General features: G+C 42.3%; 3 protein-coding genes across 5 annotated transcripts; all 3 read right to left on the bottom strand.

The window, feature by feature from the left end:
* Window positions 1-10,309: 10,309 nt before the first annotated feature.
* On the bottom strand, window positions 10,310-10,984 carry LOC6550545. Of its 2 annotated transcripts, none has more exons than XM_001977941.2 (3): window positions 10,766-10,984; window positions 10,533-10,700; window positions 10,310-10,465 (listed from the first exon to the last, which is right to left on the bottom strand). In XM_001977941.2, the coding sequence occupies exons 1-3, from the start codon at window positions 10,982-10,984 to the stop codon at window positions 10,310-10,312; spliced, it is 543 nt and encodes a 180-aa protein (XP_001977977.2). The 2 variants fall into 2 exon arrangements, with proteins under 2 accessions (XP_001977977.2, XP_015011243.1); XM_015155757.1 differs by having other exon boundaries at window positions 10,310-10,471; window positions 10,584-10,700.
* An 11,438-nt stretch (window positions 10,985-22,422) lies between these two features.
* On the bottom strand, window positions 22,423-23,118 carry LOC6550544. 2 transcript variants are annotated; one of them, XM_001977940.2, is made up of 3 exons: window positions 22,900-23,118; window positions 22,667-22,834; window positions 22,423-22,599 (listed from the first exon to the last, which is right to left on the bottom strand). In XM_001977940.2, the coding sequence occupies exons 1-3, from the start codon at window positions 23,116-23,118 to the stop codon at window positions 22,441-22,443; spliced, it is 546 nt and encodes a 181-aa protein (XP_001977976.1). In that variant the 3' UTR covers window positions 22,423-22,440. The 2 variants fall into 2 exon arrangements, with proteins under 2 accessions (XP_001977976.1, XP_026837932.1); XM_026982131.1 differs by having other exon boundaries at window positions 22,423-22,605; window positions 22,718-22,834.
* A 1,021-nt stretch (window positions 23,119-24,139) lies between these two features.
* On the bottom strand, window positions 24,140-25,336 carry LOC6550543. The gene is made up of 2 exons (XM_001977939.3): window positions 24,807-25,336; window positions 24,140-24,734 (listed from the first exon to the last, which is right to left on the bottom strand). The coding sequence occupies exons 1-2, from the start codon at window positions 25,265-25,267 to the stop codon at window positions 24,299-24,301; spliced, it is 897 nt and encodes a 298-aa protein (XP_001977975.1). The 5' UTR covers window positions 25,268-25,336; the 3' UTR covers window positions 24,140-24,298.
* Window positions 25,337-25,648: the final 312 nt, after the last annotated feature.

Below are 25,648 nucleotides of genomic sequence, written 5' to 3'. Positions count from 1 at the left end.
CAAAGAAATCAAATACCTAGTAAATACCGACCTGGTACTCCCAAGATGAATCGACGGTTTGTTCGCACCCCGTCGATAAGCAGTTAATTATATTTACTCCCATCCTGTTTTTGACCATCCAAAGGGCGTTGCAACTCGGCGGCTTTGCTTTGTTTCCTGCTGCACATTATTTTCCAAGTATAGTGTGTAGTACGCGTGTCTAGTTGCACTTTTTCCCAAGTTTCGGCGCCAAGGAGCATTAATCAATGACAGTCAATACCATCCATCCATCCATCCATCCATCCATCCAATCTGTCCGCTCAACACGGCGGCATTCATTGCAACATTACCGTAAAATTTTAGTTTTATCCACATATAGATGAGGCGATCGGAGTGGATCTCCGCCGAGCTCAAAGGGAACCGTATAAATCATAATTACATTTCCAAATTATTCATCGTCAATCAACATAATGAAATACGATTTTGGGCTCTCAAACCTAAGTAATCTCTTCCACGTGAGCCAGCACTTTCGATCGATCCCAATCCAGTTGCAGGCCAAAAAAAAAGGTATTTAAAAAATAGTGGGAAGTGTCGCAGCATGAGATTAATTACAAAACCCATGCCTCTATTCAGTTTTGCCCACTAATCAACGAGGATATGACCAAGCTCTTTTCACGATCATCCAGCGGACTTCTGGTGATGATCTGGTTTTCCATCCTAAAACTGGGCGGTTGTGAAATTAGAGTTCATATTAGAACCTGCGATTGCACGTGTATCTTATCGCTGCATTTCCGGTAATTACCTATGAATATCTTTTTAAACTTGAAGTTTCCACACCAACTCAATCTGTGTGGCATTCACAGCTTTTATAGAGTAAACGTATCTGTAATTCTCTGTTCATCAATGACACGAAACTGGATACTTTCGCATAATTATTGACTAAACGAAAAGTCGCAATGACTCGGCCAAAAGCGAAATCGAGTAAATATGACTTAACCATATATATGTATATAGATACTGTGCCTAATAGAAAATAAAGAAAATAAAAGGCCAGCAAGCTGCAGAGGAAAGAGTTTTTACCCCATTTCCGGCCATTGGCGCCATGCAAACATGCATTTCAAAATAATTAGATTCGAACCCTTCGTCCTGAACCACTAACCTTGGATGGAGGGTATGCAAAGTACGGAGCGAATAATGCGCAATTAAATTGAGGGGTGTGTCCAGTGTCCTCATCCCTTCGCAATGACGGGTCGTCGAAAAATTTCATTAACGAAATCACTGTCGACGCACTCGCACTCGCACTCGCACTGGCATTCAATTCGGATTCGAATCCACGTCCACATCCACGTCCATCGTATGCACACACTGGTTTTCAAGAGCCATTTACATTTGAGTAATTTCATTGGGGTGTGTGTAGCACGCAGATTTCGATTCAGCCCCTTCCCCAAATCGGCAAAATGTTTACATAGACCCGTCGAGTTCAAAGAACCTACATATGGGCCATTCTCTTCTCTAGTTAGATTATTCATTTGCAGGCAAATTTGTCGAAAATAACTATGTGCTCACCGAAATCAGCCAATTTCGCTGCGTATTCTCATTTAATTGCACACCCGAAAAACACAAGTCTAGTACCTTCAGATGACTTTTTCCACAAGAACATTCTATTCTTTTATATATTATAGGCCTTGAGATAGTCGTAGAAAATTACTCAACCCAGGACAGTCTCAAATGCATTTTGCACAAAGGAAATGGTTTAAAGCAAGGGATATCGAATTAAAATATAACTTTAATTTATTAAATCCACTTTAAATCACTTTAAGGAACATTGGTATTTAGCAACAACTTCTGATTTGTAATAAAGTTCGTTGGTACTTTACCACTTTAAAAAAATGGTGGTATAGAAAGATATGGAATAGAACTAATATATAAATTAGTAACCCATTCGAAACATAATACAAAGTACATAGCATTCACTTTGTTGGATAGTCTCCCAGCCTGAAAGTAGGCAATTCAGAATAAGAACCACCTACTATCTCGTGGCGCCATCTATGAACAGATAAGTAAACAACTATTCTGGCTAAACGAGAGCAGATTGCGCCACCTCTGTTTTCACAATTGAACTTTGATCAACCCCCAATATTCATATGGGATTATCAGACATATTAATTGTGCCATAATGGCTGATGAAACAAATTAAAGCTAATCACAATTCTGGGTATGAGGCGGCCATTGCCATGTACCCAAACAAATGCGAAAAAGAAAAACACAACAAAAAAACCATCACACACAGGATCTGTCTAAAACAATCAAACGTTCTAGGTTACTTCCGCTTAATTAATTTTAAACCCTAAATTCAGCTGTGCCAACAGAGTTTTCCGCCGCCCGAGCTCCCGAGTCCCAGCTCAAATGCCCCTGGGCAGTGCGCACATTTCCGTAACGCATGGAAGTGAGTCCCATCCGGAGCAGGATGCCGTTTGGAACTTGTTTAGCATACAATTTGTGAGTGAAAACTTTTGTCACTGAGCCCCCAACTGCCCCGCCCACGCACACTTTTCATAATGCGCAAATTCAAATCCAATTAAGCCAACTGGTGCAGCCAAATAGTCGCTAGGTCCCAGAGCGATGGGCAATCAGACATTCCACAAAACCAGTGCCAGAGACCAGTTTCGTCGAAAGTCGTAGGGGTCAGAGGTCAGGGGTCAGGGGTCAGTGGCGCGGCTAAAGTGCGTGCACGGACATTCCTTTATGCAAATTAATTTCAATTGATTGCGCACCGAACAGTTTTTATTCCGATACTCCGCTGTCGCAAATACGCACGCATTTTACTTAGATGGTCCACAATCGCTTTGATGTCGCTCATGTGAACTGTGCCTGGCATAACATTTTGCTTTCGCAATGGGTTGCTCCGGCCACAAAAGTTGGTCCTCCGCCTGGTGCCTCAAATAATTTGTGCCATAGCCACAGTAGGAAACTTAATCTGTAAGCTGTTAAAAACGAACTAAGTATTAAGGCAATGCTTAAGTGCGGCAATCCATTAAAGCTCCAGAATTTGCGAAATTTTTTATGTTACTCGCATACTCGCATTCGTTGAGAGGTATGTAACAGGTTGGAACAAGCGTTTCCAACCCATTTAATCTAAATTAAGATCACTAGCCCAGTTGATCGGGTTTTGTCCGCCTGTCCGTCCGCCTGTCCGTATGATCTCGCCTAGAAAGGTGATGCATGCAAACTTAGGGCGCTCCTCTAATCAGAGTAACGGGTATCTGATAGTTGAGCAGCTTGACTTGTCTTAGATTCAGTTTGATCGGAACTAAATAATAAAGACCATCTTTCCATCGCAGCTCAGGGCTCAAACTATATGATTGCATACTTTAAGACACCTTCACAGGCGAGTACGAATACCAACTTTACCCCACGTAAGTTACTAAATTCCCTAATTTTCTAGCGGTGGAAATGGGAAAAACTGGCCAATATCTGTCTGCAGGTTATTTGCGCTCTGCACGACTGGAGGCTAAAAGCGTGTGGGTGGGGGTGGGGGTGGGGGACTTCTATTGTATTGGCCTTGTTGCTTTCTAACCGTTAATCGTCCTCAATTGCCTGTAAAGGCAACTTACGCACGCTTTTCACGCACAAAAGATGCCGAAAGCGCTCGCTCATTGGCAAAAGCCCACAACAATATTTGTCTTTGACCCTATTATTTACTAAATTACCTTTTCCTTACGGCGAGGGCTTATGAACCCCAAGACAACCCCCAACCAGCCAAATACCAGACATATGGCTGCTTCTCCGGGGCTGAGCTGTGCCAGTGGAGTCGCCAGGCACTCGATGAGGCACTCGCCAGCATCTGCAGGTGAAATTATTTATTTTGCTCGGGTTAATCCACTACAAAACAACTGAACCGAACTCAACTCGACTCAACTCAGCTGCTGAGTTCGACTCTCCACTAGCTGAAGTGAAAACGAAAACGAAAGCGAGGGGTAACGGGAGGGTGGTGGCCGGGAAAAGCGCCGGAAAATTCGAGCTGCAATCGGGGGAAATCGAGGAGAGCGAGGAAAGCGAGGAAAGTGAGCAGCCCCGAGGAGCTAAGCGTATGTGTACAAAGTGATTATAATTTCTTTAAGTGATTTCAGCCTTACCTTGAGGTATTTCGGCCTAATTGAAAGCATTTCGTTAAATGGCTTCGGCGCCGTGTTTGTGGCTGAATGCTCCACACTTTTGAGCCACTGTTTGCAGTGATTGGCTTTACGCATTGTGCGAATAAAGCGAGGCGTATGGGAAGCCCATGGGTGTAGGTCAGGACATAAGCCTTGAGTTTAGCCCTAGCAGTACTTAAACTGTTCAGCTCCCACTTCTGTCAGTATGCATATTTCTATCAACGGATATATTATATTATATTGTATTATATTATCTTGGACAACTATTCTTATGGCTAGAAGACACATCTAAAATGAAGACTGTCTTGTGCTGCTTATAAGCATATGCCTATAAAAAATAAATTTTACCAAAATTTCGAGTTTTCCCGCCAAGTAACGCCATGTCCCGCCAAGTCCCGTTATGTCCCGCCAGAGATCCTCCCATGTTCCGCCATTTCCCGTTATGTCCCGCCAAGTCCCGTTATGTCCCGCCAAGTCCCGTTATGTCCCGCCAAGTAACGCCAGAGATCCCGCCTCGTCCGCGGGGGATATTCAAAAGAGATAGGCATGATGAGTATTGGTAATTTTTGGTGACAATTCTTGGCCATGTTATACAAAAAAATATTGCATTTTTTAGAAAAATCGATTGCCTTAAAAAAAAAAAAAATCAGTGCTTACCTCGCTGAGCTTTTTAAATCCCAATCAATTTGTATTCAGATTGGGGAATTTGAAATTTCTTCCACTTATTGCAAATTTTGATGATGCGAATACTGGATACTAAGAATGCGAACATCGACCAAAAATGAATCTTTCGAAATCCGTCAAAAAGTGATGATAACTAGCTACACAGCACAGCTTACACGTATTAGCTTTATCACAATTGTTGGCCAAGTTATGATGATGAGCCCCACTTTGTTCATTGTCTCTATTTTTGCGAAGTATTTCTTCGTGTGTAGAAGGTAAAAGGCTATAAACGATGGACATTCCATAGAGGTGACCCAAAGCGAACATTTTCAGCTAGGCCATAATTCCTTGACAACGGTTTGCATTATTCACATAAAAGTTTATAGCTTCTGCCGGCTTAAGGCTGGAGCTCCTTTCTCCTTCTCCTTCTCCTTTCCGTTCCCTGGCCTTGGTCTTGTCTCGGTCTCGTCCTGTGCCATTTAGTCGTCGTCCTGTGCCGACCCGGCATTTGCATTTTAAACATTAATAGGTGCATAATTTACAAAAAAAATGAGGCCGCTGTGGGCTAACAACGGGTTAATTAATAATTTCCAGCCTTAAAACACGGCATGTACTTATGCGGAGATCCATTCGACAAATAGCCACTCTTTAAAGAGAGGGTTACGCCGTCTTCAAGTCGCAGCCCTTTATTTGAGTTCTGTTTTTCTGTTTTGCTGCGCCCCCGGGGAGGGGGAGCCCCAGTTGCTCATCCTTTTTTATATTTTAATTATTATGACGAGAATGTCCAATAAGGCGCGCCAGGACTTTGGAGTCCTCCCCCTGGGTGTAAGTACGGAGTCCTCCGAACGGGTTACCCCAAATCCGAGGGCAAAGTTTCGAGTCGCCGGCGTTTACTTACTATCCCGCTCTGGATGAAGCCTCCCGTTTCCGGCCATCCGATATGCACACTCGTGGCCAATCCTTTGGAGCCCTTGTCTTGGTGCAAATACTGTCTGGTCTGGAGCCGGTCTGGTTGTTGGACAAGTTGGCTCTGCTGCCGTCAGAAGATTGTCGTTTTTAATCTGCAGCGCGGTTTTCGCTCGGAGTTGGGGTGGCTCTTGATTTCGGTAAGGGTGGGTATACCTATAGGTAGCTCTGGGTTTTGGGGTGCCAAAATGATTGCGAAATTGAATTTTCAATTTTATTTTCCGAATAAAAAATTCAAAAGCCAAAGAAGCAAGTGTGCCTGGCTGCTGTGAGGCAAAGACCCTGGCCTGTATCCAAAAAATATTTATTGCGAGTAAACTTTTATTACAATTTGTGTTTATTTGCTCAACCTCTTTTCAATTAGAAACCAGCATTCGAGTGGATGGCATCGTAAAACAAATCAAGCGAATGTTCCGAAAAGTGTACCATCTGAAGTATAAAAGCGATCGAAGTGACTTTTCAACTACGTCTGGGTATTCTATTGGTTCTTCGGCCAGCAGACAGCCCTCTGGGTGTTTACATGCAATTTCTTGCCAAAATGTTTATTAAAACTTTAGCCGGACAAATCGACCACATCGAGCAGACACATATATACTAATAATATAAATTTAAGCACCTAAAGCCGTAATAAATTTGGTTAGTGGCTTCGGTCCAGCAGACATGAGATGGCGAAATTGCAGCGATGGAACTCAGGTTCCACCTTAAATCCACTGAGTCTGGTGCTTCCTGGTTTAATTAATGAGAGTGACTTGTGCTACTGCCTCCATTGACGTTGCACAGTGGTTGCAGACCACGCCAAAAACTGCTCCAAATTGGCAAATTGAACATAGCTATACTTTAAGAGAAGCTAGCTTCCTAATAATTCGAATAGCTACCCTTTATGCTAGCAATAGTTAAGTAATAACTAATAGGTATTTACATTAAATTTTTTTGTTTGCACTCAATGTTTCCTAGCTAAAATAATGCTTCCTAAAACCACTTGCTATTTTATGGATTAAGTACTAACTAGAATGTTTTTGAGCAGCTTATTGGCCATTCGTACCACTGTGCGTTGTGCAGAATCAAAGTTTTGACAAATCATTATGCGGGAACAGGGATCCATATTGCATATTGAGACAGACCCCTCATATTTCCCCAACACACTGATTGTTTGCCAGCACTTAGCGACTGGATTTCCAAGGACCAAGGACTAACGACTAACGACCGCCCAACGAAATGACAGAGTGCCCGCGACACGATGATGCGGCAAAGCAAAAGCAAACAGGATCGAACAGGATCGAGCAGGAGTAGAAACAATGCAAATCACGCAAACCACTGCCATGTCGAACCAATAATTGAAAAGTCCTAACGCCAAATGGCCACGACAGTCATCAATCTTTTAGGTGTGTTGGACGTGTCTGCTGCTCCTGTTTTCATATTTTCGCCTCATCCATTGCGTGTTTGTGTGCTCGGATTGGGAACGTACATCCCCGAATGGGACCGGATTCAACACGGAATCCGTTGCACTTTGGGCTCCCAGTGCTACTCAAACTTCCTCCGCCGGTCACTTCCACGCCTCCAGGTTGAATATGTCTCGTGTGGATATGTCTTTCCAGTCCCACAACACCAAACTACATTTGGCAGCTAAAAGATTTAATTAGAAAAATACACATTTCTGAAATGTCCACGAGAAATGTGCATTTTAGCGCTATATAGTGCCATATGAATATAAATAGAACACAAGTAATACAAATAGTTGATTTTGAAAGCAAATAGGTAAATAGTGGGAATGGTAACTTCCATTTCCGAGACTTTAGTATAAGACCTGAACTTGAAGGAAAACTACCCGCCAATTTCCGCACTTGGTGTCCTTAGAGTCCTGCGGCCAACAATCTTCAGTTACGCGAGTGGAATTCGTATATTTGGGGCTGATTGAAGGGGTTGGCCTGTGGTTATTTGTGTCCACTATTGATTTTCCCTAACATCTGAACTTGTTATTATATTTATTTTTGGGAAAAAGAAAGCGTGGTGATTTACCGCGGCTTCTAATGAAAAGAGCAAAGTTAAATCGTAGGTAAGGAAATGCGGTCATCCCAGAAGTAATATTTTGCTTATTTTTTAATGTACAATTTTGTGGCTTTTAGCGGCTGTCAGGTGGAGGCGAGCCCAACTTTTTATAGTCTGCGGCGGGTGGGGTGCACATCTCGAATGGTGGTTGTGAATGGGCAAAACTTGTTCTTTGATGCGCACTTTTTCACTTTTTTCCATTGTTCTTTTTGAGTTCTACAAAGGAACTCGCGGCAGCCAGCAGCCAGCAGCTGTGTGTGGTGGAATGGGGCACAACCTGGTTGGAGTTGGAGTTGGAGTTCTAGATGGTGCGACGGACATTAAGTAGTAGAATGTTGTCTTTATAACACTGCGAACTTGTGCTCACAAAAAGGTCACAGCATGCCCCCTGGTGCAAGCAGCCAACTCAACTCAAGTCAAACCGACACACCCCGAGAAACAATTTTTCAATAAATTAGGTTTCTCAGCAGATTCCGCGCCGTTTGCCCCACGCCTTCGCGCAATACCATGGAGGCTATGTCCATCCATTTCCATTCGGGGGTCCACTTTGCTTACCAAAAAGCCGAGCAGAGCAATTCACCCCATATTTGTTTTCTGGCTGTTTGTACGCAAACGAGGAGGTAACTTCCTTCCACCTCGTCCTCGTCCTCGTTCTCATCCTGTCATCTTGTCATCCCCCCAGAAACGCCAGAAAGCCCAGAAAGCCCAGAAAGCCCATACCCCATAAAAAGTATCCTACGGGTATCGCCGAACGGCCGGGGTCGTGGAAATATGCTTTGCTACTGAAGTCGCTGATTTATGCCCTTTTTAATGTGGCCAAAGTAAATGTCATTTAATTACACCCGATTTAATGGAATTTTACGCATTATCGGTACATTTTTCGAAAACTTCCTGTCCGCAGTCACTTCCGCTTTCCCGTCCTTCGGACTCCCGTTATTTGCTGCCTTCCTTCCTTCCGTTCGGCCGAAAGTCAAAGCAAAATTAAAGTATTGCTTCGGGGCAGGCCACTAATTCGGTTGAAACGCTTTCAGTAGGTTACGCAAACAAAGACTCAAGACTCAAGTTGAATGGAAACGCGACACACTTCAAAGGAATGCCCAGAATTTTTGAAAAGAAAATATTTATGCCCGCCCAGCGCAGTGAGTTCGGATTCAGATTGTATCCGCATCCACTTGTTTTGATAACCACTCAGCGAATAGCAGTAGAGATTTATCTGTTCATTCAAATCAAATTGAAACTGGTCGGCAAATCAGTGCAAATCAAGCGATTGGCAGATTAATAATATTCAATATATTTTGTGTGCTCATGTTGCGCGTTTTAAATGTCAAATGATACTGATGTATGCTACAGTTGAATGCAACTGTACCGGAAGTGATGTAGTTCGATTTGTGTGACAAATGATTCAAACCCCAATTTAAATGCGAAAACACGACGGTAGGGAAAATTAAATCCACAAAGGACACAGTGCAAAGCCCAACTCATTCCCAAGCATTTTCATTTCCAGCCTTTGTTTTCCTTCTGCATTTCTCAGTTGTAAAAGAAGCAGAGAGGCGAGTTCCGTGGACATTAAAATGCCACAAAACGTTTTATAGTAATTTTTCATCTTTGTCGACGGTCTGCCAGCCCCTCCACTGCCAAAAAATAACTCACATCGCAGCGTTAGCGATTCAGTTTTTCAGTTTTTCAGCTTTTCAGCTTTTCAGCTCTTCCAGTTTCAGTTGTGTTTTTATTTCCCAGTTCGGTGGAGGGAGTTGCGCACATTGATGGGGATGAGGGTTACACGGCGCTATAAAGCCGCCGACATTTATGTTGATCTCGTGCGGCGAAATAACACCGCTCCGCACCCATTTGCTGATACATTTTTATCTTTGTATGACAAGTTAATAATGTGTCAGTCCAGGCGCCTTTGTCGTCCTTTAAGGATGGACACGGAAATGCGGAAATGCGGAGGTACGGAGAAGCGGCAAGCACGGATATACGGATATACGGACACACGGACATACGGACATACGGACAACCCGGGGTTGCTATGTAGATTGCTCCGCTTTACGGATCTTAACCCACGGCATCAAATAAATTCTGGCACGCCTGTTGTTGTTTCTTTTTTCGCCCCCCGCATGCTGCATATTGAAATTTTGTTGCGTCCGGAAAAGCCTTAGGTCCAAAAGTATTTCCGTCAAGTTTTAACGGATTTATTGTGATTTTTGGGTCACGTGTCTGCTGAGGAATTTGTTGAGCCTCGTTCGTTGATAATTGATTTTCATTTGATTCATTCGCTGGAGGTTAAAAATGAAAACGAAGGGATGCAAATGATTAGGGCACGAAAGCGGGAAATAAGGTAAGTATATTTGTGTTTCTTAGCAATGTGACAGTTTTGGAAAGATACATAAATAGCACATAAATAGATTCAAATACATCGTCTTTTAATGGAAGATACATTATTTGCACTGCAATTGTATTTATAAGGTGCCTTCTCATTGATTACTGATAGCTTTTTCTTATTAAGTAATTGAGATAAAGAATTTAGTTATAGCTCGACTAATGTCGTAGGCTATCCAGTGCATTTCAAACATATACTTCCCCTCCGGAAAGGGCAGCATTTTGGTGACCTTATTATTTATACTATCATACGACAACTTATCCACCACAATATCATGCTGAAATGAATGTAATATAAGAAAATAAGTTAATAAGAATTTATTTCTAAGCTTCGCGTATACCTACGTCAAACGGACAAGTGTGGTTTATGTTGGAATGCTCCTTGAAACAATTGTAAAAAAAAAGAGCAACCTGATTGGAATTAGGCGACTTAAGGAATCTGCATGCGTCTATAGTCATATTGTAGAGGAATGGAATATAGCCATTCAAACGTTTTTGGAGACTAAAGTGCACCTGAATGAAGGAGTAGTAACTTACTTTAATCCACTTAAATACAATATACAATAAGTGAAATATACCTTAGCTTTGGTTACGGGTAGCTGTAGGAGTTTAACACTAACGGAAAGATATTTGTAAGATCGGTTTACAGATTTCAGAAGACATTTTTCAAATATGCAAAAGTCCTTATCCAGAGACTCGCACTGTACGTTTGTAAATTCCACTAGTGAATAAACCTCTGCCAAGTAGTATGCAGTAAACATGAGAAAAGCGACGAAAAAATGCAGCTTGATTGCCATTGTATCCTGTTGGTGTATGTATTAAAACTTAAAAAAAATAAAATAAAAGCAACACAAGACAATAATTCAATTATAACTAGATAAATGCACTTATACACAGCACAAAAGCCTTTCAATCTTTTCTGAATAATATGATTTCTGGCTCACTTCCTTGTTTCCTTTTTAAGTAAGATATGACCAAATCGGCAAAGGGCAGCAAACTATTGCTGAAAAACAGAGCTTGCTATTAGTTATAACATATTCATGGGTCCATTATATGTTCAACCGTTCCACTTAAAAAGCATCAATTAAAAGAGATTTGACTATTCAAAATCGATTCAGACTTTTCGATAAAAATACTGTAATTTAAATGTTCTGTAATTAACGTAATTTGCTTTAATTACGCAGGGAATATATTTTGGATGGGACTTTCAACAAATTTTAAAAACACCTATACAGAATTTATGTCATTTACATGCCTATTAAAAACCTATAGTTCAATGCTGATCGTGGCAGTAATTGCTTATCCAATTATTCGGGTTCCAAATGGAAACATTTTATAGGCATGGACTTGAAAAATGAGCAATTCAGCGAACTTTCCTTGGAACTTTTCAATTTTGCGCTCAGTGTTGAATATTGATTTCATTGAAAACTTATCGAGAGGGTAACAAATTATAAATCTACCCACATTCGACAGTTTCGAGGAGCAAAAATTATTTCACATTCACATCTCGAAAATTACGACACCCCTGGGAAATTGGTGTTGGTCAGTTTGCGACCCTGTCCACCGACCAGGATACCCAGGATACCCCGGATACCCCGGATTTCGAGCCCGATATCCTGACAGCGAGGGTCTTCGAAATGCCATTTTCAGTTTGTATAAATCTTGCATCTGAATCTCTGGCTAAGAGTGCTTTATATGCAAGTCACACGCGCAAAATGCGATAAATAGCTTATGGATTTGGCTAGGCATATAAAAATAAACGGGCAAGTTTTCTTTAAAATGTTCGACTTTACCATTTGTATTCCTCTAGTATGAAACAGTACACAAAAATGATTCATACTTCCAAAATTGTTATTGTACCCATTACTTCTAGAGTAAAAGGGTAGACTAGATTCATTGAAAAGTATGTAAGAACCATAAAAAGTATATATAGTATATTCTTATTATTCTACATATACGTAGGTTGTTTCCAAATGTTGCCACGCCCACACTTTAAAAGATTTTTTAGGTTTTTTAATTTTTTTCCCAACTTTTTACGCATTTTCCAGAAAATGTTGAAATTTCCCGTTTGCACTTGCTGAGTAAGGGGTATCTGATAGTCGGGGCACTCGACTATAGCATTCTATCTTGTTTTTTTTTTAACTGAAATCATCTCAATTTGCAGTAGTTTTTTTTAGCAATGCGATAGATAAGCGGTGCCACAAAAAAATACTATAATTAATAAACGTACTTTTTTCATTACAAATTATTCTGGTAAACCAGAAAATGACAATTTGTTAAGTATTTTAGTGAGCTGCGTGTCTATTTATTTTATTTTACACACGTCGTTTCGTCCAACGAATACTGTAGATATCCTGCTACAAGTCGTCAAAACTATAAAAGCGAAAATTGTTTTTTAAGCTGAACTCCCCGGCGATTGCTAATCAAAGACGCATCTTTGATGTTGGCCCTAATCCAATTGGCAAGCCGACTTGGCCATTTCGGGGAGGACAAGTCATTTGTAAATTGGGTTGGGCTATAAAATGTTCATTTTTACCGCTTCATTGCCGTAATAGAACTCATTTATTGAATGCTGAGCCACACGGAGCTCGGTCCCTGTCTAAATTAATGTAAATTTGCATTGGCCGAGGCATTTTCCGCAGGGGGATATCTGGAAAATATGCTGCTCTACTGGGATCCACGGGGAGCTACTTCCTGGAACCAGAAGGCTGCTGTGTGACCCTTCTAAACGTTCTATAATTCGCTTATTATGCGCTCGGTGCTGCTCGCTTTTATGTTTCGCCACATTTCGTGGCACCCAAGTCCTCCAGCCAGGACACCAAGTACGCACCCTCGCCCGGTTCCGGTGGTGCCCACTTCCTCAGCTTCCTTGGTTGCGGGTCGTAACCCTGACCCTAACCCAATGCCATTGCCAATCGCAATCGCGAGGGTGAACGTGAACGTGAAGCTATGCCCTGTGGTCATGACCCCGTCCGCTCGGCGGTGCATATTTAGTTATAATTTATGTCGCTCTGGGTGTGGAGCTCTTCCGATGCCACGCGGATGCTCTGCATCTCCTCGGCTTCCGGTTTTTTCCGTTTTCCGGGCCAGAGGCGCAGAAACCAGCAGCATCGAAACACCTTCTGTGCCTGCGAATTTATTAAAATTCCACCGCCAGATACATTTTATTGCGCCAGATCTGTCAAAAGTGCGATGCATGTGCGTTGCCGGAAGAATTGAAGCACTCGAAACATGGCAATTTGATTTTTAAACAATTCGAAACGAAATCGTAATTATGTGTTGAATGATTCTTATAATTACTAGATTTTTTGGCTTGTAGGGCATATTTTAGGGCACTTTGTCTCAAACTCGACTTGCGAGTGTGCAGCACCATTTCTCTCAGTGCAGCAATGTGTGTGCCTGCTCTTGCTTACTGTTGGCTGCCAGCAGCAAAGCAACAAAGCGACAAAGCAACAATAGCAACAATGCCACAATGGCAACATTGCGTCCCTGCGTGGCCCGCATATTACGAATTTCCTCTGGGATTCCGGGGCATCGGGCCCGTTCGTTTGATATTGTAATGCGCATAATAGGATTTTTATGACACCTTCTTCATTGGGGCAGCCGTTGCCAATGGCGCTGGCTGCGATTAAACGCCAGCGCCATCCGTTTCCGCTTCCGCTTTCATTTGCGTCAAAAGGGAAGAAGTGAGATGGAGATGGAGATGGAGAAGTGGAAGCGGAAGGACGCTGCCGCTTGTCACCAAAGTTGTGAATTTTATCGGCCGGATGTGTGCGGCATGTGGTTTCGCTGGATTTGCATCAGATCATGAATTTCGGGCGATGGCATTGTAATGGGCACATTAGCATCGACTACACGCGTTTATTGCCCCTCGACTTGCCGCAGTAAGTGCATGTGCTAAATTGTAATATGCAAATTTCGTTTAAGGGCTGCGGAGCAACACCACCCATCACCTTTGGCATTTCATTTACACTTGTGCTGCATATTTTATTTCCACATTTCGTGTTGTACCTACACGGCATTATTGCACACAAATGGCCAGTTACGCATAAAGGCGTACACTTACGGCGGGGACTGTACGCGTCGGTTCTCCTGGGGGAGATGTGAAATCCGGCTGGGACTGAGACCAAAGCTGAGGATGAGGCCCAGCTCCCAGCTCCCGACGATTGGTAAGAGCTCCGTCTGGCAGCTTCAGTCATTCTGGGTGGACTGGGGCGTCGTAATGGGCCTTTGGAATTAATTTTGGCGCGTTTTTTAAAGGTGTCGCCCCATGACACTGAATTTTGAGCAGATCTTCTGCTTTGTTTATGCCACGCAATCACTCCATGAAATTGAAATAAAGCGAGTGCTCCAAACATTTTTATTGCCCCAATGCTGACTTCAATGCAGAAATTTGGCTTAAATAACCCACCACTTTGGAACTAAGGAACAATGGTAATACTCAGCCGAACTCTAACAAGTTGGAAATGAAAGCCGGAAAATACAAATTATACCATGATTAGCATCTTTTTTGAACAGTGCAAACGATTGTTCGCAGGCAAAGCTGCCATTTAAGCCCAGATTTTTAACATTTAATTCGATTTGAACAAGCCTAATTGTTTCGATATAATATCACCTGCCAGCACTTGAGAGTAAGCCCAAGTAATTAGAAGTAGGTATTTGCCGTAGCTGATGGAAGGACTCGTGACAGTTGGGACACTTGATATTTCGTCACTCCCTGGGATTCCTTGGGGCTGCCGAAAAGGTTGCCCCAAAACTCCGGCTGCTTCCTTGAGGAAAATAAATCAGTGGCAGGATTTCTTAATGTTGCTTTTTGATGGCTCGGCCAACCGGCCAACCGAAAGGACTGAACAAATATTTTCGCTGTGGAACACGTAGCGGAGGGAATTACGCAAAATGCGGTTAACAATTGCTGTAACGAGGGTGAAATCAGTCCTCTGTAAATAATTTCACTTTACATCGAAGCCGAAAACGAGCCTGCAAATATCATTTTTGGGAGCGTACAAATTGTCGAGTGATAAATGGTCTCAACAGGATTCCATTTATTGTTCGCTGTGCTATGCGAGCAAGTTACTCTTCATTACATTTCTGGCCGGCTTGTCGCCTTCAACGAGAACAGCGTCACTTTATTTTGGCACAAAAGTGTACATAATTTGACATTGACAATGCGCGGGGACAACAACAAGTGCGCGGGTGGTGTTTTGCTTATGTTTTCGAAGGTCCTGAAGGTCCTGAAGGTCCTGAAGGTCCTTTAAAATGGAACGCGGCCTGTGGGCAAGGGAGCAGTTCGGGCGCAAATTGATTAATTGGTTTGTGAGCGTCTAATTAAATAAAGCGGTTCAACGCCCGGTGCCAAATAGATCCGGCTCGTGGGACCCACGTCACTATGCCCTGCTTTTGAGCAGCAACAGCAGCCCATTTTTTGGTTCTTTTGGTTTTTATTAATGTGACGGCTATTTGTTTCTAGTAAGCAATTACAAAGCAATTTTATAGCAATTACCTTCTTCTAACAGCTTGGGACAAGGCCTTTTAAAGCTATATTTTGCGGGGGGCGGGCTGCTAACCACACCCGAAATCCCCCACACTTTTACTTCGAAAACGGGAAATTATTGCCTGGCTCCTTGAAATATGCAACTCACCCCGCATGTTCCCATTTTCCGCCTCCGCTCCTCTAATTTTGTAACGTAATTTTGGCCTCATTTTGGGACAGATGTGACCGGGCATGTGCTGTGAAATATATCTTCTGTTTTTGGCGCTTTTTCTACACAGATTTCCGGTGCTTTTTTTTTTTTTTTGATCGGTAAGCGAGAAAAACATTAGCCGCATCACCTGCAATTAAATGTGTTCCCTTAAAATCTTTACGGTTTACGTAGTTTTAAATCGCCCGGGAAATAAGTGTACTAATATGTGAAAGTATTTAACGGACATACGGACAAACGGACAAACGGACGGGCATTGCCAGATTAATCCAGATTTTATAATCAGCAGGGCATTAGTTTTAGATAGCTAAGCCGCATTCGGTACGAACATAAATCGCGACGGTTCATTTAGTTGGTATGAAACTGATAATTGCTCGTTGGTTTTTATGGCACTACAATTAAACGTGGCCCGTATGTTTAAGTGCAAATATCGGCGATGAAATGCGCAAAAAGGTCAGCGGAATGGCAAAATCCAAGCCACTTGTCTTGGCCAATTCTGGCACATACCACTTTGCCACTTGCCACTTGCCACATGCCACTTGGCAGTCCTCATTTGTATGGACAGCGGCAGATTCCCTCAGGCAATGAAGGCAAAATCAGGCATTATTCATTAGTCGCCGCCAATCGATGGCTGCCGAATAATTTTGTGGACAAACAAACGGGGCAAATACATATGTAGAGCTCACAGAATCGAAGGAGTGAGCTGATTTTTGGGACTTTGTTGGGGGGAAAAAACATTTAAAGAGCTCTACGCCAGCTACATTTTGATCGAACTCATTCGATTCGGATGGGTTGGCCCTTGTCCATTGTCCATTGCCTGCTTAATTGACACACACAGAGTTTTATCTGTGGGAAAACTAATTTCCTAGGCGTACTGTCTTGGGTGTGCGTGTGGGGCGAGTTTCGTTTCCTACGCGAAAACTGGGTGTTTACACTTAGAAAAAAAAGTATGGCTATCTGGGCTGGGCTATGATATAAACAATGGGATTTTTATAGCAAGTGATCCGCTGCGAAGAAAATCAAAATGTTTAATATCACATTTGTGACGAAAGTTTGCTTACTTACTTATTATTTCAGACACTCTCATATCTGACGCGGTGCCCTTCGTCACTACGCGCACTGCCGCTCAGAGAGATCTTGTGATCAAAGCACGGGGATAGCTGATGATGTGTAGGTTCGGGTGTGGGCTGTTCAGAAAGCTACTCGAATTTGTTCACAGTGCAAGCGAGCTGTGCCTGTGCCTGCTGATAAGCATTTCATGTCACATCCTTAAGGGCTTCCACTCACTCGCCCCACGCGGCAGACATCGGAGTTCACATGAGGACGACATCGAGGAAATGGAGGACAAGGAGGACAAGGAGCCAGTGGCTCGGGCACACCCTCCCTTTGTCTTTACTGTCACCGTCAGCGGCGCTTAAGATTGCTTTCAACGCTTAATTGCTTTTTTTGTGCGATGTGCGAGTCTTTTGATGTGCCAATGTGGAGAAGGCGGGCTTTTGTCATGGACCCGAACGTGTTCCATATATATACACATGGTATATATGGCATAGTGTAGCATAGTATTGTGCGTAGCATTTGCGCAGGAAGAGCGTTATTTCAATTTCCGCCTGCCGCTTGCCGCTTTTCCTCCGTTTTCGGTCAAACATCCCAGACACGCCATTATTGTTTGACGTGTCAGTGTTAATGAGTCATTGTCCATTAAGTTTGCTCATTTCAAACGGGCAATTAAATTCGACTTTATTGCACTTCACTCGCCGAGCAGATCGAACCCCAAAACCCGAAAAACCGAAGCGAATCTGACTAACGACTCGCCATTCTGGCGATGCGAATGGGTATGGATTTGGTCGAGAAATGGCAGGACAATAAATCAGTTTGTTTATCTAAATTAATGCCGCTGCTTTGCTATGCAGCACTTGTCATCCAATGTCACATGTCATGCAAGTCCCCAGGCAAACTAGCCATAGTTTTCCAGGGGCCACATAAATCAGATCGCAAGAGAGCAAAATATGAGGCATGGTCGACATAAATAATTAACAAACTCTGACTCAAATGATAAATTTTTTCGCACAGCACAGACGACGGAATATTTATGACAAACCAGCAGATACTACAGAACGCTACACACTTGCTTCTCCTTACTCGGAATGCCCATGGCACTTGACACTCGAGTGGCCAGGGGCATCCTATCGTTCATGCCTCCACTCCCTGCCCTGATGCTCTTTGCCTCTAATCAAGGACCAGGGGATGCGATCTGCCCCTTCTCGGTGATTTACGAGCTCCCCAATCATTCGGGACACATAGCCAAACAAGAGATACTGTACACAACCTACAACATAGAACATACAACAAACTCGTGGATGGAACAAGGCATCATAACTCGTCATTGCATTTGATTTTATTTCGGCGTTATTTATTTGAATTATTTATTTATCCTATTATTGGGACGTCGAACAAGTTTCGCTTCTTCCCGGGGGTGGTAATCTCCCCACTGCCCTCGTATCAGTTGGGTGGAGTTCCAGGGTTCCAGGGTTCCACGCCCCGCAAATTTGACATTACTGACCGACCGTTCCCCGTGCATGAATATTCGTAATATCGCCCAGCATATGTCCATTTGCGTGTCCTGCGTCCTGGTCGCAGTGCCAATCAATAATGCGGACTGGATAAAGATTTATAGGTTTTGCATTTGCCCACCGCACGCACCACTCCTTCCACAATTATACCCTCGGCAATCCCCAACCAGCCGCACACCCACACGGCATCCACAGGACGAAGGATATACATATCTGCCATATTTGCACCACCCAGCCAGATGGGACACCGCTTTGGGACAGACTGCCCAACTGGTAATTACAAACAAGAATAAGTGAGCAGTTATTCATGCTGGATGTACGAGTATCCGAAAGATACACGGATACAAAGGCAAGGGCCAGGCAAACTGTTTATCCCACCGAATTGTATTTATCAAATGAGCAGTATTATTAATGAGCTGCCCGGAATGCAGAAGGTCAATCATAGGTGTTATAATGCGATTCCACTCCGCTTTTCCGCAGAATTAATACATATTTAATTTCACTTTATTTACCTCAGTCCACTTGAACTTGATTTAATCAGAGGGAAGGTTTTGTCGCTTTGTCAAGAGTATCTAATCAATTGCCAGACATTCAAGTTGTAAAAAATGTTCAAGCCTGTGCTTTAACACTTTTTTAAGTTCATAGTTTTTATACCCGTTACTCGTAGAGTAAGAGGGTATACTAGCTTCGTTGAAAAGTATGTAACAGGCGGAAGAAAGCGTTTAGGGTATATAAATTCTTGATCAGGATCAATAGACGAGTCAAACTGGTCATGTCCGTCTGTCCGTCTGTCCGTCTGTCCGCCTGTCCGTATGTCCGTCTGTCCGTCCGTCCGTCCGTCCGCCTGTCCGTATGTCCGTATGTCCGTATAAACTCCTCGATCTCAGGAACTACGAAAGCTAGAATGTTGAGAAACAAAAGCATGCTGCTTCCAGAGACATACCCGCAGTTTGTTTCCAAGTTTCTAAGTTTTTTTCGTTTTATTACTTCTTTCCCAAATTCTACCGATATTCCAGAAAATGTTGAAATTTCTCGCTTGCACTTGCTGAGTACTAGCTGAGTAACGGGTATCTGATAGTCGGGGGACTTTTTTTATAACTCTTATAATGGTTACTATTCATACGTGGGTGGTATGCAGTTTACAAAACCAACGAACCTTCGAAAACGTAGGCGAATCCTTCTCTTTATCGAGAGTCTAAGAGTCTGCGAGTTCTTTAAAGGTACTTCTTAAACAAGGAACTGGGAGTCACTCCAGCGATGATTAGCTTCCTTGAGCACCTCCCCTGCCCATTGGGCGCCACTCCATCAATTAAGGGCATTCAACTTGAGCACTCCGCCGTTGACACTCTAAATGGGAACTGGAATTTTTATAGGTTTCTTTACGAGTATGTCGTTTGTACCTTGGTTGCCTAATTACGTGCCAGTCTACCCGGGGTAGACAAATACATTTTCGGTGATTTGTTGACATGTGGATGCGGAAGAGAAGGCATTGCTCTGCTGTGTGCGGCCCAAGCAATAAGTAACTAGAGCGAATTGAACTATTCGGCGATTACAGCGTGAATACACCGCAAGGAGTGGTGAATGAATGGCTCCATCCGTACTTTATGTCCCATCAAAGTACGCCTACTCCATAAGGTGGGCAGGATGCTACTCCATGACGGCCCAAAATCAGTAGCATCCTGATGGCGGAAGTGGCTGTGGCAGTGGCAGTGGCAGCCATGTGGAAATACTGCCGAGACCGGGCCATAAAGAAAAACTTCATTTATTCGGAGGGAAATAAATCTTTTAATGCACATCGGAGAGTCGTTACTCGGGCATTGTTTTCTCATTTGCCACAACACCTCCAAATACGCCCCCAAAATCATGGGGCATATGTCGTGCCAGTCGGCCATCGAGGTCCTCCAGCCAGCCAGCCAGCCAGACAGTGTTCCCCCGAAGGTAAAGGAATATCCTGAACTAAAGCATCCAGCTCCTGGCCAAAAAGGCCGACTTCCCTGTCAGAGCAAATGAACGTTGAATGGCTATTTCAATGATTCTAATTATGGAGCCGCCCGGCGCAAAAGTTTGTTAAGTATCGCGTGCATCATTGTTATTGTTTTTCTTGCCAAGCCCGAGATCCACAAAGCAGCCGAATTGCTCGTTCCTTGGATGTATTTATGTGGCTACGCACAGCAGCGGCCAAGAAGCTAGGTGCCTATGGGTCCTTGGAAAATTCTAGGCCCTTTGACCAACACTGCGTTCTAAAAGATAGTCAAGAAAGAAGTAATTTTTATAGTTATGAAAAAATGTTAGCTATTATATTATATGTTATTAACTACAAATTAGTTAATAAATTATGGGATTGCCACTAGAACTTATAAATATCGCAATTTCGCAGCCCATTTATGGTACTACAGTGGGATCTATTGTATTGGCCAGTGCTGTGCGAATCCATCCTCGCCTGTTACATTTCATTCGATGGGTGGTGTGCGCTCATTAGGTGGCCACCCCTGCCACTCTCACTCTCACTCTCACTTCCATTTCCAATTCCAGCGCAAGTCCTTCGCATCGTCATGCAAAATGTCCCACAAGGACGGCAATTGTCCTGCGCTCCGGATTCATGGGTGTGTGCCCGAGTTCATGTGTGCGTGGCTGTGACCTGTGAAAATGTCCGTGTCAAGTTGTGAGTAATAACACGGAAATGCCGCAGGAAAACGGACAGCGAAACACAGCTCGTAAAATGGACAAACGCAGGACAGACAGCCGCGCGGCTTCAAGCATGTAGTAGACATGGAAATACCCTGCTTAAGCAGCACAAGCAACTCAAATTGGTGAAGGTTTGATGGTTTTGGGCTTCCATTTGATATTTTCATGTGATATCACCAGAAAGAGTGGGCTTTGATAGGCGTTTGGTGCTAGTTTTGGAAATACTTGATGTCATATAGGTAGACTTTTCTTCAATTTCATTGATAATGTGATTTTCAGATTGTATTGCATATTCTAATAATTGCTAATTCTCATTTGCGACGTGAGCTGTACGAGTTTTGATTGATGCAATATAAGGGATTCTTCCGCCGATTCTTCCCTACAAACTTAGCCCCAAAAAAAGGACATTAATTAGACGTACGTGTTCATGCATTACAGAAGTAATAGCTCTTTTGCTCCTCTTGTATCAAAACGACAAGGAAACGAGAACAAAACCCAAACACATACTATAAAGCTCCAGGATGAATGGCCTTTTTGACCTTCCATATATGTACATACGTCGCCCAAGCAAATTTGCCATAGATATACATATGCATGCTTGTAAATAATTACTTGCAGAGACAGCGAAAAAGTTAAATTACACAAATCGCAAACTTTAATATCCCTCCCAGTCCGAAACAAAAGTCAAAGTAATGGCGTTGCGTAATTAACGAGACTCTGGGGATCTCGAACCGATGAATGTAATTTTGCCGGGTCTTCAATAAATCCATATCCGTAAATGAAACTTGGTCAAAAAAAAGCAAAACCTGTGAAGTTGTGAATAGGCTTTATTTGCTTAGAAAGTTTTTTACACGTCTACGTGAAGAGGAATACATTTAAGATTTTTTTCAGTTTAAGGGGATACATATTTGGACTAATTTCTTGTTTAATCCTTTTTGTAGAAATATATTATTTAAAAGCAAGAAAGAGTTTTGTAATTTTTTTTTGATTTTTTTTAAATTATTATTTTTTTCCCAATTGCTATCGATATGCCAGAAAAATGTGGAAATTTCTCGTTCGCACTCCCACTAACTGAGTAACGGGTATCTGGTAGTCGAGGAACTCGACTAGTGTTCTTTGTTTTTGTGTGGCTTAGAAATGTAGCGGTTTTACAAGGATAGTTTTATATTTCCACCAAATACAAATAGGTAAAAAAATTGCTAAATAAACTAGTATTTTAAATTAAGATGCATTATATTATAGTTTTGATTACAATTGTATTTATATGGTGCCTTCTCATTGATTACTGATAGCTTTTTCTTATGAGGTAAGTGAGATAAAGAATTTAGTTATAGCTCGACTAATGTCGTAGGCTATCCAGTGCATTTCAAACATATACTTCCCCTCCGGAAAGGGCAGCATTTTGGTGACCTTATTATTTATACTATCATACGACAACTTATCCACCACAATATCATGCTGAAATGAATGTAATATAAGAAAACAAGTTAATAAGAATTTATTTCTAAGCTTCGCGTATACCTACGTCAAACGGACAAGTGTGGTTTATGTTGGAATGCTCCTTGAAACAATTGTAAAAAAAAAGAGCAACCTGATTGGAATTAGGCGACTTAAGGAATCTGCATGCGTCTATAGTCATATTGTAGAGGAATGGGATATAGCCATTCAAACGTTTTTGGAGACTAAAGTGCACCTGAATGAAGGAGTAGTAACTTACTTTAATCCATTTAAATACAATATACAATAAGTGAAATATACCTTAGCTTTGGTTACGGGTAGCTGTAGGAGTTTAACACTAACGGAAAGATATTTGTAAGATCGGTTTACAGATTTCAGAAGACATTTTTCAAATATGCAAAAGTCCTTATCCAGAGACTCGCACTGTACGTTTGTAAATTCCACTAGTGAATAAACCTCTGCCAAGTAGTATGCAGTAAACATGAGAAAAGCGACGAAAAAATGCAGCTTGATTGCCATTGTATCCTGTTGGTGTATGTATTAAAACTTAAAAAAAATAAAATAAAAGCAACACAAGACAATAATTCAATTATAATTAGGTAAATTCACTTATACACAGCACAAAAGCCTTTCAATCTTTTCTGAATAATATGATTTCTGGCTCACTTCCTTGTTTCCTTTTTAAGTAAGATATGACCAAATCGGCAAAGGGCAGCAAACTATTGCTGAAAAACAGAGCTTGCTATTAGTTATAACATATTCATGGGTCCATTATATGTTCAACCGTTCCACTTAAACAGCATCAATTAAAAGAGATTTGACTATTCAAAATCGATTCAGACTTTTCGATAAAAATACTGTAATTTAAATGTTCTGTAATTAACGTAATTTGCTTTAATTACGCAGGGAATATATTTTGGATGGGACTTTCAACAAATTTTAAAAACACCTATACAGAATTTATGTCATTTACATACATACATATATGTAGTAATTGCTTATCCAATTATTCGGGTTCTTATCCACAAAGTGCGTCGATGCGTACTCCAAATGAAAACATTTGCAAATAGAGTTATTCAGAACCAGTTTTCCATTTAATTGGTTGACTATCATCGGTTATCGGTTGGCAATGCTTTTTACAAAACTTAATACATGTGCTGAATAATTATTTTGGTTCATAATATATTTGGTATCACACTAATTATGAAGCTAGCTGAAAATATAACCCTTCCTTAAAAAGAGCATTTATACACGTTACTTGTTGAACAAAAGCATATACTGACCCAGTAAAGTATATTCTTAATCAGGTTTAATCGACGAGTGATATTGTTGAACGCCTCAGGAACTATAAAGGCAAGAAGGTTGAGATGAAGGATAAAGATTTTGTTTTCTGATGTCGACACACCCTTTGTAGCGCGAACAAACAGACCTGTCACGCCCACACTTTTGAAATATTTTTGTAACACATTTTTTGCTCGATGTACCCAATAAAGTGATGAAATCTCTAACACGCGCTATCATTAAATGAGTAACGGGTATCTGATAGTCGAGGAACTTGCCTATATTTATCTTTCTTGCTTTAATTTATGTGGTGTAACACTGAACTTGGTGCTAATTTCCATGGGTGACAAATACAAATGCATTCGAGTAATGAATAAAAAAAAATTCTTAGATGCTAAATGCCCTTCTACAACGTCCTTTAATAGGTGGTAGAATTATTCGCTAGAGGGCGCTGAATGTTTTTGATCTTCTTCTTGTTCAGCTTGTAAGGAGCTGAGTTCCGATCCTCTGGGGATCCGCTGTCATATGGTGTTCGTACAATCTCCGGCAGGTGGGCGTAGTATACGATTCGTTCGTTACGAACCGGAAAATTCAGATCGGACTGCTTCGAAACAACGAACTTGCTGCTGCTGTAGGAATCAATGGGCGCCATGGGTTCACCGATGTATCCGCGGCGCAATTTCGGATAGTCCCTCAATGGTGGTGCATCCGGGTATCGGTCGGGATACATAACGTAAGGGTCCGGGTACTGCGGTATCCGGGGACTATAGCTATCATACGGGTCGAAGCGTTGGCGGTGCATGTACATGTCCTCGAGGTACTGCGGATAATTCCTATGGTATTGCTCATCATATCTGTAAGACAAAACCGTTTAATAATAAGGAATCTCTCGATTAAGGAATTGAGTAGCTGGAACACAAACTAACCTGTCGTAGCGGCGGATATAGGGATCGTAGGACCTGGATGGGTACATTGGGGGAGCACTGGCCAGCAGTTTGCCAGCGTAGTCGCCGTACCAGGGCAGTGGCTTATGGGCGATTCCATTGACGGGCCTGTTCAGCGAGGCCAAATTCCCCTCGCCATGGATCTTAATGGCTGAGGAGGCACTTAGGTCATTATCGGCCGCATAGGGATCCGCCATTCGTCGGGGTCCCACATAGTAATCGTAGTCCTTGTATCCCAAGGGCGGCTTCTGGTAATTCATCTGCTTTGGTTGCGTGGAATCCAGCATGTCCATGCCCATAGTGTCCACCAGACTGCTGTCCTTCGGCTCCATATCCAGACTGCGGCCAAGGTCCTCGAAACTGGGATTCGCCGCAATACAGTTGGCCAGCAGCAGCGGCATCAGACAGCGCATCCAAATCTGGATGACTCTATTCTCGGACATCGTGCAGAAGTACAGCCGATGCGCTCGGAGTGCCAGGTCGAAGTGCTCCACTAATCGCTGCAAAACTCTATTGAAAGGTTGGGCATTAAACGCTACAATGATTCGGCGACATGGTAAGTTGAACTTCAAAGCCGTTTGTTCTGGATGCTTTGTTGGTGATTCTATTGGAGCAGTGAACCGCAATGGTACATTCCCCGATTTCACCGCTTGCACAAAAATAAGCATAATAATGTAAACAACCCCTATATAGCTTTTCCCAATATACTAGTCTTTGTGCTAAATACATACATGTGAAGACACAAGTTTAGTTGCAATTCGTCAAACAGATAAATCAGCTTTAACAATCTAGCTATGTAACATAGCTTTACCATACACATATGT

Source organism: Drosophila erecta, unplaced genomic scaffold (assembly GCF_003286155.1).
Source record: "Drosophila erecta strain 14021-0224.00,06,07 unplaced genomic scaffold, DereRS2 tig00000126-arrow-pilon, whole genome shotgun sequence".
NCBI classification, from domain to species: Eukaryota; Metazoa; Arthropoda; class Insecta; order Diptera; family Drosophilidae; genus Drosophila; species Drosophila erecta.
This window is presented reverse-complemented; position numbering and strand designations above follow the sequence as displayed.